This window comes from Mchenga conophoros, linkage group LG11, assembly GCF_057382185.1.
Source record: "Mchenga conophoros isolate Kocher_MC1m ecotype Shallow Benthic linkage group LG11, M_conophoros_male_GT1.1, whole genome shotgun sequence".
Classification (NCBI taxonomy): domain Eukaryota; kingdom Metazoa; phylum Chordata; class Actinopteri; order Cichliformes; family Cichlidae; genus Mchenga; species Mchenga conophoros.
Genome location: NC_140536.1, coordinates 12,706,032 through 12,723,773, shown reverse-complemented (window position 1 = coordinate 12,723,773; position 17,742 = coordinate 12,706,032). Strand labels below are relative to the sequence as shown.

At 39.4% G+C, this 17,742-nt stretch overlaps 1 protein-coding gene across 1 annotated transcript; it reads left to right on the top strand.

Annotated features, from left to right (window-relative positions):
* Window positions 1-3,304: 3,304 nt before the first annotated feature.
* LOC146563691 (uncharacterized) lies at window positions 3,305-8,685 on the top strand. The gene is made up of 5 exons (XM_085290943.1): window positions 3,305-3,474; window positions 3,769-3,792; window positions 4,498-4,792; window positions 5,200-5,354; window positions 6,554-8,685. Exons 1-5 carry the CDS (start codon window positions 3,441-3,443, stop codon window positions 6,895-6,897), a joined length of 852 nt encoding a protein of 283 aa, XP_085147069.1. The 5' UTR covers window positions 3,305-3,440; the 3' UTR covers window positions 6,898-8,685.
* Window positions 8,686-17,742: the final 9,057 nt, after the last annotated feature.

Genomic DNA, 17,742 nt, shown 5'->3' with positions numbered 1-17,742 from the left:
ACACATCCGTTATTACAAATGTTTACCAGGATCCTGTAAAGTATCTTTGCTCTTCGTAGAGCTGCACTCTTCTGGACACAGATCTCAGATGTCATTCCTGGGATCTTCTGGAGCCACCTGCCCAGTTTAGGGGTCACTGCCCCGAGTGCTCTGATTACTACATGGACCACTGTTGCCTTCACCATTCACATCTTCTTAACCTCCTCTCTCAGCCCTTGTTGTTTTTCCAGCTTCTGGTATTCGTTATTCCTGATGCTGCTATTACTCGGTATACTGGCTTGTCCATCACTAGTATGTCTGATGGTTCGCTATCACCAGTTTGACCGTCTGTATCTGGAAGTCCCACAGGATCTTAGTCCGGTCATTCTCGACCACCCTTGGCGGTGTCTCCCATATTGACTTTGGGACTTCCAGGCCCGGCCTCTGAACTATGCCAGCCATTTGGTTATCATGTTCCATGTATGCCCTGCATGTTAGCATCTTGCACCTTCCTGCTATGTGGTGTTAAGGTTCAAATATTGAGGAAGGAGAGTACAAACCACCCATGGTCCAGAAGCTCTTGGTCAAACGATTGATTTTAATGAATACACACGTGTGGGAAGAACACTCTGTACGCAGACAGCAAGTGGTCTTCGACTTAATCAAAGCATGAACAGATATTTTATACCGTCAGGGCTTAAATTTACTGACGCCCCTTTAACGTCACAGATACATTTTATACATAGATCAAATCAAAACCACAATGACTTTTAACACAGTTCAAAAAACATTGTCTTCTATCTCCCTAACAGGTACATCCTGTCACTGCCGGATGCTCGCTTGTCATCTTGACACCTCAGCAGCAGTTCTGCGACAAACTGCTTTTTGCAACCCCAGCAAAACATAATTAAACTTTCCCCTATAAATGATTCTCTCTAACTGAGTGTGTGTGTGTGTGTCACGACCTCACATGCTCTCTGTGTCACCTCTTCACCTACTAACTGTCTGTCTCGTCCTCAAATGCTCTTTCTCAATTCACCTGTTGCACTTCTGACCTTTTACCAGAACAGAGGCTCATCCTTATGTGTTACAACCTAACTGAGACTATGTATATGTCCTCTACTAAATAAATGTTTTAATCAAGAACCTCTACTAAAACCTTAATATAAAATGACCTGATATAAGTGTTTTGTAAGCATGTATTGCAATTCCTTCTATGTTCTAGTTTTCCCTCAACATGTATCACCTGAACAGTCGCGCCAGTGAAGCTTCAAACCTTTAAAGAACCTGAACATCAACTCAAATAAGCACAGATATGCAATGTGTACAAAATAGTTATAACTGCACCTGAAATACAAGGTTAACATAATAACTGTATGCATAACATCTTAAGGCCTTCTTAAAGCTATCTGTTACATTGTTAAAGCCTCGTCTTAGCCTGCTGCTCAAAATAACTTTCACTTCTGCAAACTCTCTGCAAGCCTGTTTCCTGCCACTTAGTCTTTCTGAAAGACACACACACTGTTCAACCTCTGAATGCAATATAAACTCCAGATTATATTATTAATGCAATGGTAATGATGACAATTATTTAACAATAGCAGTAAAATAATTTCCCTACTCCACAGTGGTTCATAAAAGTCATTCCTTATTTTACTGCCCTCTGCCATGGCAAAGTGCAAGTCCAGCATTAAACTTCTGTGGTTCAGATTTATTAGTAGATGGAAAACTTTCTTCCATGTAAATAAATCTGTGTAGATGAATGGAATAGAAGACAGCTCTTATGCAATGGCCACCATGAAAGTCAGAGCATCTCATTCTAAAAGAAAAGAAGAAAATTATTCAAACAGTATCAAGGTGGGAAGAAATTTCACAAACTGACTTGTTGCAGTGGCGGTATCCTTTTACAGTAGCATGCTCGAATTCAGTGAGCTCTTTAGAATGACAAATTTTTTGACAAATGACAAAAAATGACAAATTGATTTAGAAGCAGTTCTGAGCTCAGGAGCTGCTTCATGTTTGAATCTCAGATCCTCATTTTATGCAGCAGCGCCACCTACTGCTCAAAGCATTGAACTACCAGATGAGGTTGAATATTGTCTCCTTGGTCTACACACCTCCATGTTCACTGAGCTGTGTGCTTTATCACTACTCTTTCACCCTCTTTTACACATGAACACAGTGACAGACCTGAGTCTGAAACCAAGTACCAATGAAAAGGAACTCTTGATTAAAATGACTTACAATATGTATACCGGTATATATTTTTAAAAACAAGAACTTCACACTGTGATAATGAAACACGCCATGACTTAAGCCTGATATGTAGATTCCTGTGCTTTTGCAGCAAAAACCATGATGCTGCTTTACTTTGAATATCCCAGCTGCTTCTCTGCTCCAATGACCAAATGTATTTAATGTGCACAAATCAAAGTGAGAACTGCACTTCAAGACTGTACATGATTGAATTCATGTTATTGGTGATGAATAGGACTCACCCTGCAGCAAAGGTGCAGAAGCTACAGGGGGCTGCAGTGACGTGCCCGCAGGCTGTGCTGGCAGCCAGCTGCGGCAGAGTACCAGGCCCAGCCACCCAAGGTATGAGGGCCCCCTGCCTTCTGGTAGGGGCCCGACCGAGCCACGGGCGCCAGGCCACCGGGAGTGACCCAGTACATACCTAAGTGCCCAGCCCTGGACACCGAGAACCACCAACGCACCGATGCCCGAGGGCATCAACCACTGGTATGGAGTGTGGTGAGATCGGCCCCCACACCTGGGGGTAGCCTGACATAGACTTAGAGAAACAGGCTCACACAGACACAAACATGCATCCCTGCCCTCATGCACACATTTACAAATACTCAGCAGTGTGTGAAGCACTTTTCCATAAATAATTTCTGCATGAAACATGAAATCCAGACTAAATGCAGATGCAGAGCAGAAAGTAGACACAATGATGGACTTGTGAAGGTTTTTTCCCGGCAGCTTATTAATGAATGACCGATTGTTAATAATGTCTCTGTTTTTTTCTTTAAAGTAGACCAAATGTCCACCTGTTGAAATGTCACTGAATACCTTTTATTCACACAGCCTCCACTGGTGAAGTAAATTTCCTGCTATGCTAAGTTTCAAGTATTTGCATGTACTTGGATGCACACAGAATGTAGTTTGAACATGGTGATCATAACAGTCGTGGTATGTTCTCATCTGCAAATCAGATGTAAAAGTCTGGGAATGCTTTGCCTACTGAACATAACAGCCTCACTCTGAGTGTAAACAGGAGAAATGAATATTTTCATGTTTTCTGCTGTGAGGGAAGTGACAGAAATACAAATCCAGCTCTGACTCAGAGAGGGGATCATATCAACATCAGTGTGTCTACAGAAAACTCCAGAGTGAGGGTAGAAGTCTTTTCTTTCTCTTATTAGAGGACACATTTGTGCAAAGAGTCTAAAGTAAAGATGCTGTGGAGTCTGTTGTTCATCACTTTGATTGGTAAGTGGATCATTTGATGTTCCTGCCTGGCACAGTGATGTTTCAATGATCGTTATAAAGAATGAAAAAGATCAAATATAACAGTTCAGTTTTACTGTGAGTTGATCCAAACTGCTCGATAAAGCAAAAGTCGTTTCATTTAGTTTAAAGAGGATTTGACTTTAGTAAAGCCAGTTTCATTTCTGAGTGTTGAAGGATGGTTTACATTCTGTGCTTTCTGCTGTATTACCAAACAACAATATCAGAGCTGGCAGTAATTCACTCATTCTTACATCGTTCTCTGAAACTTCACAGGAAGATCAACTCAACAGGATCCAGGTAAGAGTGCATTTCTAACCAGTTTCTTCAGGTTATATCAAAAGTATGATGGTACTTCTGTTCTGACTATACTTATTTGTAAAGTATTTAATTTTATGCCTTTTTAATTATTTTTATATTTTATTTTTCAATTCATTTATTTATTTATTGCATCACAGTAGACGTCATATCTGTGGGAATGTTTCATGTGGGGATTTTCTGTTGGACTGAAGCAATTTTACAAACATCTGTATAAATATATGTTATAAATGTAAATTTATATTGAATTATGTTCTATGATATGTGATCAACGTGATTTAGAAATAAGTGCTTTGATAAACGTGCAGTCTTTGATATGTTTTGAGAGTCAAATTATTCATTTCATAAATTCTGATTAATTTTTATTCACTAACTGCAAAACTATTCAACATTTATAATGTAGTGAGGCTGCTTGAAAATAACCTGTGTGTGTGTGTGTGTGTGTGTGTGTGTGTGTGTGTGTGTGTGTGTGTGTGTGTGTGTGTGTGTGTGTGTGTGTGTGTGTGTAATATGTTTGCCACAAAAGATTCAGTCAGATCATGAAGTCATAATTCAGATTCATTATTTAGGAGTGAAAAGGAGATTTTTCCTAAAAAACACTAGAAGACCTGGTCTGAAGTATTATTGCCACTGACATTGTTTCTTTTCTTTTTTCTTACTTTACTTTACTTTCTGTTACACCATCAGGATGTAGTCCAGGATGGGAAACTATCAAACTGGATGACAAAGTGGCATTTCAGTCTTCAGTCTACACAGATGATTATGGTCTCAAATACACTGCTGACAGAGCTTTGGACGGAAATTATTTGACATGTTCTGCCACTCTATATGAAACCATCACCTGGTGGACAGTTGACTTATTGGGTCTATATGAAATTTCCTGCATCAGCACTTACAACATAAATCAATCAAATACTGATCTAGAAGGCGCTCGCATCCTCATCGGGAACTCATCTGAGAGAAATGCTGCTGACACCACTGAGTAATACCTTCATCTTACTTTGAATCATTCTGTTCTCAGTCAGGCTCCAGCATGTCCAATGTTTTTAGATAATTTTATGAATATTTAAGTGCATTTAAACCCAGTAATACAGTAACAGAGATAAACCTGTATCAGTCCTATCAGATGAAATAGGAGGTCTAATATGGTGTGATGTGGTTTGGAGTAATAATCACATATATGTGAAGAATATAAAAATCTTTATTTATTCTCATTTTCCTTTGTTGTTTATTTGTAGGTGTTTTCCTTCTTTCTAAAATGTTCTCAGACAGCAGCTCACATTTATTATCCAGCTGTTCGACTGTCTCCACTGTTTACAGCATGATTTAATCAAACAGAGCCAGAAACTCTTTCTGTACATCTGTCCAACCTTTTGTCTTTGTTTACAGGTGTGCAACAATCAACACAACTACTAGAGGAGAAAATAAAACATTTAACTGTGAAAATGGACCAAAGTGGGGGCGTTATGTAACTGTAACTGTGTACAAAAACACATCTTGGCCTTTAATTCTGTGTGAGGTGACGATGAAAGGCATAAAAAAAGGTACAATAAAACATTCTTACCCACTAAGTTAACTGGTCAGTCAGTAGAGTCGATATAAATGTGTAAATTAATTGCTTGATTGATTGATTGATTGATTGATTGATTGATTGATTGATTGATTGATTGATTGATTGATTGATTGATAATACTTTATTCATCCCGAGGGAAATTGGGTTAAGGCTGCCGACCTTTGCCAGCGCCATCTTACCCTCCCGACCATACACACATTACACAGCATCACATGGGGAAGTCAGGTCAGAGAGATATAACAATGGAAAATGCACAACATGAGGAAAGATGAGGAGAAAAAAGAACTCCCCCCAGGCTGAGGTCCAACAGCGAGATCAGTTTGAGAACAGAAAAAAACACCTCAGCACATGAAGGATCACATCTCACAACATAGAAGACATAAGCTTCAAAGGCATTTGGAGGGGGTGGGGGGTGAGTGCAGGTCTGTGTCAGTGTACATGCGTGTGTGTGTGTGTGTGTGTGTGTTTTCTGTGTTCAGCCGAGAGAAAGTGTTCCTTCACCCGGTTAAGCAAAAGTCAACAATCTTCGATCAACGCGGATGGCCTTGAAGGAGGGACAAAGAGTTTTGACAACAATCCTGTTATCATGGAAGAATTTTTGTTGTTCCAGTCAGCTTCAACCTTGGCAGGCCTTCAGCTGGCACCAATCCTCTCAATTCCTGTTGTTCTTCTCCAAGATGTTATCCATTTTGCGTTCAAAACACAATCTGAGTACTCACAGCCCTGCCCATTGTCTATCATGTCGGGCAGCCTTATGGGATTTTGAACAGCTGTAGCCGCTTCTTTTACTTCAATAAGCCAGGTCCAATCAGCCAGAACTCTGTTATCATGGTTCCAAATTGGTAGATGTCATTCAATGTCCTCCATCGAGAGTGTCGCCAGACACACGACGCAACCGACCATCGAGTATCCTGCAGCAAACGTCTCCGCAGGACAATCGGGCTCTCCCAAGCCCAGCAGGGTATCAATTCCATTACGGGACCAGTTGATCAAACGCATAATTCTTTAGGTTTTAGAGAACAAGACTGAGAAACTCTTTGAGGGTTAAAGAATAAGCGAGAATAAGTAAGAAGAATTATGTGCTTGGATTAACACAGCATGTTAGACACTCAGAAACACTGTTTGGTTTGATGCTTCTAAGTTTCATTTTCTTGATGTTTTTCCTTTTAGAGCCCTTTAAACTGATTAAAGAGAACAAGACATGGGCAGACGCCCTGTACCACTGCAGAGAGGAACACATGGATCTGGTTTCCATCCTTGATAACAAGACCCAGGTCTGGGTTGGGTTGGAGGCTCAGAAGGCTGACACTCCCTTTGTCTGGCTGGGTCTTCACTACAGCTGCACCCTGCACCTCTGGTTCTGGGCTGATGATCATTGTGTAGGTTTTGATCAGTGGGCTGACAAGACAAGAACAGCAGACTGTAGCATAAGTGGTGCCATGAATACAAGTGGGAACCATTTGTGGTACAAGAAGTCTATTTATGATAAATATAATTTCATCTGTGCAGTGTAAGAAGATCCATGGGTTGGTTTTGTTTATTCAGTTAGACAGGTGTCAGTAGTGGCTTGTTGGGTTGTAGCAAACTTTCCTCTAATAAATCAAAGGTGATGGGTTCAGGCCAAGGCTGGACTGGGACAAAAAATCGGCCCGGGCATTTTGACTAGAGACCGGCCCACCAGGATAAAGATTGAAAATGTGACGTCATTCAGGGGTAAAACCGCAAAGGATTCTGGGAACTTGTGGCAAGAGGTACTAGCGAACTCCGTTACACAGCGATAAAAAGAAACCCAAAAAATGGCAAGAAGCTGTTGTATTATTAACTGCCGGTCGCATGACAGCCACGGGAAGCCGACGGGTAAAGAGATTGTTTTTTTAATCGGATTACGTCGTTGAAGAGAAATTTAAGCCATGTTTCCGAAGTAAGAGCCGACGGATGGTCTGGATATACCAAATATAAGGTCCCAGAACACTCCAGCTCACATGTTAGTCTGCTCCAAGTATTCCCACAAAGGTCAGAGTTTTGTAGTAGTTAATACGTCCTTTTTCTTAACATAATTGGTGATATAGGTTACAAGCAAGTCTGGCACTGAACAGAAATTGTCGCGCTATGCTCCTTTATTTATTGTGCATAAATAGTGAATTGTCCTGACACAATATTGCGTTTCGCTTCTGTTATTATGGTACATTGACAAAAACATATACTTTTATTCACAGGATAAAACAGTTGTTTTGTATCACTAATTGTCCAGTGCGATTACAACATACAATATTATTGTCACTGCTACATTTCTGTAATGAACCAGAAATTATTTCCACTACTAATTAATTACCGTTGAGCTCAAAGGTCCTATTAATAAACTGTTAATGAATGTGTATTTATGAAGACGATTTGTGAGACTGGTAAACTTATGATACGTACGATGGTCTTTACTTTCTACACGGTGCATTTCAAGGTCCTGTACCCATCTGTCGGTAAACTGTACCTGGGCTTGTTGCAGTGACCTGAAGTTACTAAACTTCATGAGTGTGTGCACTCACTCCAAGAACCGTATGATTATAAATATGAGCGTGGTGAAAGTTGGGCAGCACGCTAACGTCTTTTGTCCACTCTGTGTGCTCATAAGGGTCTGACCCTTTCACTCCTTTGATTTTTTCCTCGTATCTTTTCTTTGTCTTTTCGTCGAGTCTGTCTTTGTACGGACCGGCATTGTTCTCCTTTTGTTTTATACATTCCTTTTTTGTGCGGCAAAGAAAAAACAAGAAGGTATTGGAAACGGAGAATGAACGTTTAGCGGTGCTGCAAATGCTTGCATTTGATGCGGTACTTGGATTGTTTTGCCACGAGTTCCCGGCATGCAATGCGCGAAAATCACGTGATTGCTAAACAAGGGGGAGGGTAAATCCGTCTCCTCGGCTGTAATTGGTCCAGCCCAGAGTCGATCATGACCAATTACCCAATCCAACACCTTTCATTATATATACCCTTCCTTAAAAAAAATCCATCGGCCCATAAAAACAAAAAAATCGCCAGCGGCCCACCGGGCAAATGCCCGGTATGCCCGATGGCCAGTCCAGCTATGGTTCAGGCTCAGTGTAGCAGGAAGATAAACAGTGGAGAAATTAAGAAGAACTTTCGTATTATAAACATGTTATTGTTTATTTTTAACAATCTTCTACAGCCTACTTAACTGTTGACATTGCCACCTTTGTGTGTCTGAACTTACATTCAGTACAAACTCCTGTTGAATTTACTTTGATATGATAGCTATGTGAAACTAAAACAATCAGAGTCTAGGTATTTCTCACAAATCTTTAGATTATAAAATATATTATTTTGAACTTATATATTCTTTCATTAAAACATGATTTCCTCGTGTCTGTCATGTGTGAACCTGCTTTAAAAATAAAACTGTAAATGGAGTACAAATGTTTGTCAGTTTAGTTTTCACGCCTCACTATGTCATTACCTGGTGGATTTGTGGTGTGGACACTTAACTTAGTGAACACTGTAACTCAAGAATGAGGTGATGTTTGATTTTTGAGATATGCCACAGCTGCATCTCCTAAGAGGAAGCTCGAGGGGAAGCTCAGGCAGCCACCAGTGTGGTGTGATGTTTCTATCAAGGTTATTCAATGACTCCATCTGTGTTTGAGATTGTCTCCTTTGAACACACTGTATAATTCTACATATGTCTTGTGCACAGCAAGACAACACATAATAATCATAATCATAATAATGGCTCCGTAAAAGGCTTCGGATAGTAGTTGAAATGTCTTCATAGTTTTTATATGGAGAGAAATTTCTTTTTAAAAAGGCTTACAGATGTAAGTTTATGGTCATGAGAATTTGCATAATCATGATGAAGTAACTGACCTCCCAGCCCATTGTTCCTTCAGTGGGCTGGTTTCAGTCATTAAGCAAATGTACTGTTTATAAGATTGGGGAAACCTGCAGCTGATACTGAAGAAGTCTCTTGGATGAATGATGAAACGCTACGTCCAGATGAACAGAATCAACCTTTGGGGAATAATAAATATTATAATTATAATAATAATAACAACAATTATCATTATTATTATTATTATGTTGATGTTTAACCATAGAGGAAGCTGAGTATCTGTGGAGATATGTACTTCTCTGGCAGTGACTGACTGAGCAGCATCCTCTAACAGCTTTGTGCTGTGTGGTAAAGTTGTTCCTCTCTGCAGTGGTTTTGTCACAGTGCTGCTTTGGATGCTGAAGATTCTCTGGAGAAGCAGAAAGTCTACAAGTTCAGAGGTGACCTGGCTGTGAGACAAGGAAACTATCAGGTACTGTCACTCATTCAATTTAGTCTGTGCTCTCTTACATCAAACACTTCATGAAAAAACATCCAGCTTAGTTTCAGTGAGACGTGGAGGTCTTTCGTAACTGGTATTTTTTTAGCTGACAAACAAGTGTCCATTCATGACCATCAATTTACATTTTTATCAGCAGCATCAGTATTTGAATATTTCCACAAGGCTTGAACCTAGTTTTCTTATTTCCATGTTTCCTACCCAACAAGTCGTCTCATTAAAAAGGGGATTTTTGTGGTTCCATTTCACGCAGCCAAAAGTGCACAGATGTAGTAAGCAGTGTATTTATTGACAATTTGTTTTTGCCTTTATTTTGTCATTTAATTCGTCTTCAAGACCCAATAAAGTCTTACTTGTTATCATCCATCGTTCACCTGGGCCTTACACTGAGTTTCTGTCTGATTTCTCAGACTTTTTATCTGGTTTATTGATCAGCTCAGATAAAATAATTATTGTGGGTGATTTTAACATTCATGTAGATGCTAAAAATGACAGCCTCAACATGGCATTTAATCCATTATTAGACTCAATTGGCTTCTGTCAAAATGTAAAAGAACCCACCAGACACTTCGATCCATACTCCAATATATTGTAATCATGCATTTCCACCCTCATGTTTAGACGCCTCTTTTGAGGTCTGGACACAGAAAGGTATTATTACTCTCAAAGACTTATATATTGACAGGCAGTTTGCATCATTTACTCAGTTGCAGAACAAGTTCTCTCTCCCTGCGTCACATTTTTTTTTATTATTTACAGATAGGAATCTATGCTCGTCAGAGTATTTCCATCTCTTCCGGAAGAGGGGTCAATTTTTACACTCCTTCTGAGCTCCCCGGATTCTAAAAAGTTGGTTTCTGGTTTTGTGAAAGCCTTTTCTAAGTATTTAAATTTTAAATCTGACTTTTTGAAGATGGCATGGGAGGAAGAGCTTGGTTTGCTGATTGGAGATGAGGTGTGGGAGAGGAGTCTGTGTAGGATCCATTCTTGCTCTATAAATGCAAGGCATCAGTTAATTCAATTTAAAGTGCTTCACAGACTTCATTATTAAAAAATTAAACTGCACAGGATTTTCCCTTCTATCAGTCCGATATGCGATCGTTGTAAACTTGGAGATGGCTCTCTCACTCATTTATTTTGGACTTGTCCCAAATTGCATAACTATTGGTTGGACATTTTTAAATGTTTTTCTGGTATCTATAATTGCACATTAGAGCCGGACCCAATAATTGCATTGTTTGGATCTTCCTCTTCCCTTTTACACCTCAGCTCTGCTGCACAAACTACAGTTTTGTTCGGAATGGTAATTGCTAAGAAAATTATCTTGACTCTCTGGAAGTCTGATATTGTACCTCAATTCAAAATGTGGCTAACAGAACTGACTGCTCTACTACATATGGAGAGAATTAGGTACACATTAGCGGACAAACTTAGTAAGTTCTTTGATGTGTGGCAGCCATTTTTAGACCATGTATTAAAACAAAGTCCTGTTTGATCGATCACCAATAACTCGGCCTACCACCTTAGCGTTTTATTTCTGTTTATTCCCAGTGTTGAAGTAGTATTTTTGTCCATGCAGTGTAATCTTCTGTCTTCTTTGTGTGTTTTAGCCCTTGCTGTTGTGTTGTCTGTTGTTGTTGTTTTTTGTTTGTTTTTTTGTCTCTTTTTTTTCTCTCTTATATCAAAAAATCTCAATAAACATAATAAATTTTTTTTTAAAAAATGTAAAAGAACCCACCCACCACTTTAATCACACTCTAGATCTTGTTTTAACATATGGCATAGAAACTGAACATTTAACAGTGTTTCCTGAAAACCCTCTCCTGTCTGATCATTTCCTGATAACATTTACATTTACAATAATTGATTACACAGCGGTGGAGAGTAGACTTCATCACAGTAGATGTCTTTCTGAAAGCGCTGTAACTAAGTTTAAGAATATAATCCACCCACTGTTATCATCCTCAATGCCCTGTTCCAACATAGAGCAGAGCAGCTACCTGAACGCTGCTCCAACAGAGGTCGATTATCTTGTTAATAATTTTACCTCCTCACTGTGTACGACTCTGGATACTGTAGCTCCTGTGAAAACTAAGGTCTCAAATCAGAAGTACCTGACTCCGTGGTATAATTCTCAGATGACACTAAAGCAGATGACTCGTAAGCTGGAGAGGAAATGGCGTGTCACATATTTAGAGGATCATAATTTAGCCTGGAGAAATAGTTTGTTGCTTTATAAGAAAGCCCTCCGCAAAGCCAGAACATCTTACTATTCATCACTGATTGAAGAAAATAAGAACGACCCCAGGTTTCTCTTCAGCACTGTAGCCAGGCTGACAAAAAGTCAGAGCTCTTTTGAGCCAACCATCCCTTTAACGTTAACTAGTAATGACTTCATGAACTTCTTCACAAATAAAATTTTAATCATTAGAGAAAAAATTACCAATAATCATCCCACAGATGTAATATTATCTACAGCTACTCTTAGTACCATTGATGTTAAGTTAGACTCTTTTTCTCTAATTGATCTTTCTGAGTTAACTTCAATAATTACTTCCTCCAAACCATCAACGTGTCTTTTAGACCCCATTCCTACAAAACTTCTCAAAGAAGTCCTGCCATTAATTAATGCTTCAATCTTAAATATGATCAACCTATCTCTAAAAATCGGCTATGTACCACAGGCCTTAAAGGTGGCTGTAGTTAAACCTTTACTTAAAAAGCCATCTCTAGACCCAGCAGTCTTAGCTAATTATAGGCCAATCTCCAACCTTCCTTTCATTTCAAAAAATCCTTGAAAGAGTGGTTGTCAAACAGCTAACAGATCGTCTGCAGAGGAATGGTTTATTTGAAGAGTTTCAGTCAGGTTTCAGAGCTCATCACAGCACAGAAACAGCTTTAGTGAAGGTTACAAATGATCTTCTTATGGCCTCTGACAGTGGACTCATCTCTGTGCTTGTCCTGCTAGACCTCAGTGCAGCGTTCGATACTGTTGAGCATGCTGTAGGTATTACAGGTACTGCACTGCAGTGGTTTGTATCATATCTATCTAATAGACTCCAATTTGTGCATGTAAATGGAGAGTCCTCTTCACACACTGAGGTTAATTATGGTGTTCCACAGGGTTCAGTGCTATGACCAATTCTGTTTACATTATACATGCTTCCCTTAGGCAGTATCATTAGAAGACATAGCATACTACATAGCATACAGACATAGCTGTCAGACTGTACAATCAGAACTGCTCCCAACAAACATAGATGTTTACATCTGCGCTGTAACTGCAATAAGTTAATCAACCAATTCGCACTACAACCTGGTTTGCCTCTTATCTGTAGTTATTTTTCTTTAATGCAATAATTGTACAGTACTCTGTTTATAGTAACCATTGTCCTTAATGTAAATATGTAAGAAAAATTGTGTATGTTTCTGTTCTGTGTCCTGTGTACTGTTTGTTTGTATATGTGTCTTTCTGGCTTCTGTTACAACCAAATTTCCCCTTGTGGGACAATTAAAGGATTATTCTATTCTATTCTATTCTATTCTATTCTATTCTATTCTATTCTATTCTATTCTTCTATACATTTTCACTGCTATGCAGATGACACTCAACTCTATCTATCTATGCAGGAATGTCTTAAAGACATAAAGACCTGGATGGTCGCTAACTTTCTGCCTCCTAATTCAGATAAAACTGAGGTTATTGTACTTGCCCCTGAAAATCTTGGAAATATGGTATCTAAGCAGATTCTTACTCTGGATGGCATTACCTTGGCCTCCAGTAACGCTGTGAGGAACCTTGGAGTCATTTTTGACCAAGACATGTCCTTCAACGCACATATTAAACAAATATGTAAGACTGCGTTCTTCCATTTGCGCAACATCTCTAAAATTAGAAATATCCTGTCTCAGAGTGACGCTGAAAAACTAGTTCATGCATTTATTACTTCCAGGCTGGACGACTGTAATTCATTATTATCAGGATGTCCAAAAAACTCCCTGAAAAGCCTTCAGCTAATCCAAAATGCTGCAGCAAGAGTACTGACAGGGACTAGAAAGAGAGAGCATATTTCTCCTGTTTTGGCTTCCCTTCATTGGCTTCCTGTTAAATCCAGAATTGAATTCAAAATCCTGCTCCTCACATACAAGGTCTTGAATAATCAGGCCCCATCTTATCTTAATGACCTTGTAGTGCCATATCACCCTATTAGAACACTTCGCTCTCGCTCTGCAGGCCTACTTGTTGTTCCTAGAGTATTTAAAAGTAGAATGCGAGGCAGAGCCTTCAGTTTTCAGGCCCCTCTTCTGTGGAACCAGCTTCCAGTTTGGATTCAGGAGACAGACACTATCTCTACTTTTAAGATTAGGCTTAAAACTTTCCTTTTTGCTAAAGCATATAGTTAGGGCTGGACCAGGTGACCCTGAATCCTCCCTTAGTTATGCTACAATAGACGTAGGCTGCCGGGGGATTCCCATGATGCATTGAGTTTTTCCTTTCCAGTCATCTTTCTCACTCACTATGTGTTAACAGACCTCTCTGCATTGAATCATATCTGTTATTAACCTCTGTCTCTCTTCCACAGCATGTCTTTATCCTGTCTTCCTTCTCTCACCCCAACCGGTCGCAGCAGATGGCCCCGCCCCTCCCTGATCCTGGTTCTGCTGGAGGTTTCTTCCTGTTAAAAGGGAGTTTTTCCTTCCCACTGTTGCCAAAGTGCTTGCTCATAAGGGGTCATATGATTGTTGGGTTTTTCTCTGTATCTATTATTGTACGATCTACTGTACAATATAAAGCGCCTTGAGGCGACTGCTGTTGTAATTTGGTGCTATATAAATAAAACTGAATTTAATTGAATAAAGTTAAATGTTAAGACTTTTTGTATTTTGTTCTAAATACAGAAGATGGCACAGGCAGGCGGAATGACAAAAAATAAAAAATAAAATAATACTGAAAAAATTACTTGGTACACATGAGAGTCAAGAGTAGTTTTATTTTTTTATTAGCATGTTAAATGAACTCTGTTGTACTTTTATTCAGCAGGTTATCAAAAATATAACATTTTCCCATTGTTGTATTTCATCAGGACAAGATACAGCATGTAACCTTTGTATTTACATTCTGTATGTCACATGTTAATAGTAAACTTTCCACGGGGACATCCCATGATATACTGAGCCTTTCTTCTTCACTCTCTGTGTGTTCATAAACCTCTACTGCATATGAAAAATGATTAAAATCTCTCGTATGTTTGCCTTTTATTATGTTTTTGTTATGGTCCTGGGTCTGTTTACAGAGCGGTTTTTAGATTTTTGGACTTTTGAGTTTGTTTTCTTTAAATCTAGACAATTTAAAAATGTCTTAGGGTTTATATTATTTCATATAAATCTTCCTCTTTGTGTAATCAGACTTGTTCTTGGTCCCTAGATTTTCTCGTCTGGACTTGCCGAGAACGCGAGTATGAACTCGCATACTCGACAATTGAGAAAGGCTCAATAAGTCATATATGGAAGCAACAGAGAACAATAAAGCATGTGTAATGGTTTCTTGTTCAAGACATTCTTGTAGAGAATAGCAATGGGTTTTGACAGTTTTGTTTTCACATGGTTTATATTAGACTTCCAGCTAAGTTTATCATCAATTATTACTCCAAGAAGTTTATTTTCGTACACTCTTTCAATTTCAATTCCATTAACCCTGATTTTAGATAAATTTTTCATTTATCTAGTGCCAAAAATAATACATTTTTTTTGTTTAAATTTAACGATAACTTATTTATATCAAATCAGTTTTTCAATATATTTAACTCCTTTTGAACTGTAGTAAGAAGCTGTTCTAGGTTTTTACCTGAGCAATAAAGAATGGTATCATCAGCAAACAATACACATTTTAACGGTTTGGAAACATTACATATATAATTTAGATTTGGGTATGATCCGTTTCCTCCTCTTTTATCAAGTATTCATCAGTGATGTTCCTGATAGCTGTTCACTCTCACACTCACACCAATAGCCCATTTCGAATCACCAGTTAACCTAACCCTGTTAAATGCATGTGTTTGACTTCAGGAGGAAGCCAGACTACCCTGGAGAGATCCCACGCAAACACAGAGAGAACATGCAAACACCTCAGCCAGATGGTGGAGCTTTTCTCCAGTCTTACCATTTATTTTTACATATTCAGCTGTGCTCCCACCCGTTTCCTCTTCCTTCTTTACCTTGGGTGTGTTCAAATGTAAATGGTAAATGGTCTGTATTTATATAGCGCTTTACTAGTCCCTAAGGACCCCAAAGCGCTTTACATATCCAGTCATCCACCCATTCACACACTGGTGATGGCAAGCTACATTGTAGCCACAGCCACCCTGGGGCGCACTGACAGAGGTGAGGCTGCCGGACACTAGCGCCACCGGGCCCTCTGACCACCACCAGTAGGCAACGGGTGAAGTGTCTTGCCCAAGGACACAACGACCGAGACTGTCCAAGCCAGGGATCGAACCGGCAACCTTCCGATTGCAAGGCAAACTCCCAACTCTTGAGCCACGATCGCCCCTATCTTTTTTTTCCTATCTTTTTTTTTCCCAACCTCTTTTTTGCTTAACCTTGATGATGTTTTTATCAAGGTCAGAATCAAAGGTTGGTGGGAGAAGTGATAAGGAGCTAGAAAAAGAAAAGCCGTGCATTTATTAGAACAATCTTACTCTAGCATCTTTAATAGTGTGGTGCCGGATGTCCACCATGTTAAAACTATAATGTGCAGAATGCAGACTACAAAATTTGCGTCTTAGTTTACTAAACTGTGTTTTAACAGTTTTTTTTATACAGGTTATGTAAATGAGAACAGGATAAGAGAAAGAGAATAGTTAAATGAGTCACACAGAAGCGAATTCAAAGATCTGTGGCGCATAATTTACTTTGCAAATTGCACAAAATCTAACTCCAAATAAAATCCAGTCTTCTGTCTGTAGCGGCTGTGATAGTTGTTTTTTTAGAAGTTTGTAGTTTTAGGAGGGGAAGATTTTATCAATGTAGTGATCAAATGTGCTAGTTTCTAATTACTGCTCATTGCTGGTAGAGTTTATGACTCTTAGATGCAGATCTTTTTATCTACCTCGGGAATTCACCGCTGTGCTCATCACAGCAGTGTACATCCCACCCAGCGCTAATACTACAGAGGTGCTCTGAATGTGTGAGCTGTACGGGTGATCAGTGAGCTCCAGAACTAACACCCCGATGGACTGTTGATTATTGCCGAAGATTTCAGTCACACAAATCTCAAGTCAGTGCTTCCGAAATTTAGAAGTTTGTAGTTTTAGGAGGGGAAGATGTTACCAGTGTAGTAGTCAATACACGCCAAGGCCTTTATCCTACTCATACAAACTTCCAGTCCAAAGATCTTACAGGAATGAGCCCAGAATAAACAGAACAAGGGGTCAATATGAGGAAGGATATATCCAAAAAAACATAAGGTTTGGAATAAAATTAGAACATCACAATAAAAGGTCACTAACGACCCACGGTGCACCTTTAGTGGTGCAATCCACCACTAGTATGTCTGGTTGGTTAGCCATCACCAGTTTGTCCGTCTGTGTCTGGAAGTCCCACAGGATCTTAGTTCGGTCATTCTCGAGCACCCTTGGGGATGTCTCCCATTTTGACTTTGGGACTTCCAGGCCATACTAGGCACAAATCTTCCTGTGAACTATGCCAGCCACTTGGTTGTGATGTTCCATGTTTACTCTGAATGCTAGCATTTTGCACCCTCCTGTTATGTGGTTCATAACAGTCATTCCTTATTTTACTGCCCTCTGCCATGGCAAAGACTAGAGATAATGCTCAGTTCAAGATAGTATTTTAACACGTAATAAGAAGAGATGAGTAAATAGTGAGAGTCAGTCAGGGTGTTTGTTGGGTCTGTGTTTCCACAAACCCCGCCAATTCTAGAGACTTATTCATCATGAAGAAAACAAGACAGTCGATCGATCGATTATTTGTGCAAGGGAGGCCTCGTCTGTGTCCACC

Excerpts from the sequence above, each read along its gene's own strand:
- LOC146563691 (XM_085290943.1), top strand. The coding sequence starts at position 3,441 with ATGCTGTGGAGTCTGTTGTTCATCACTTTGATTG. Across the intron at positions 3,475-3,768 it reads GTTGTTCATCACTTTGATTG|GAAGATCAACTCAACAGGAT; the intron begins GTAAGTGGATCA and ends GAAACTTCACAG. Across the intron at positions 3,793-4,497 it reads ATCAACTCAACAGGATCCAG|GATGTAGTCCAGGATGGGAA; the intron begins GTAAGAGTGCAT and ends TTACACCATCAG.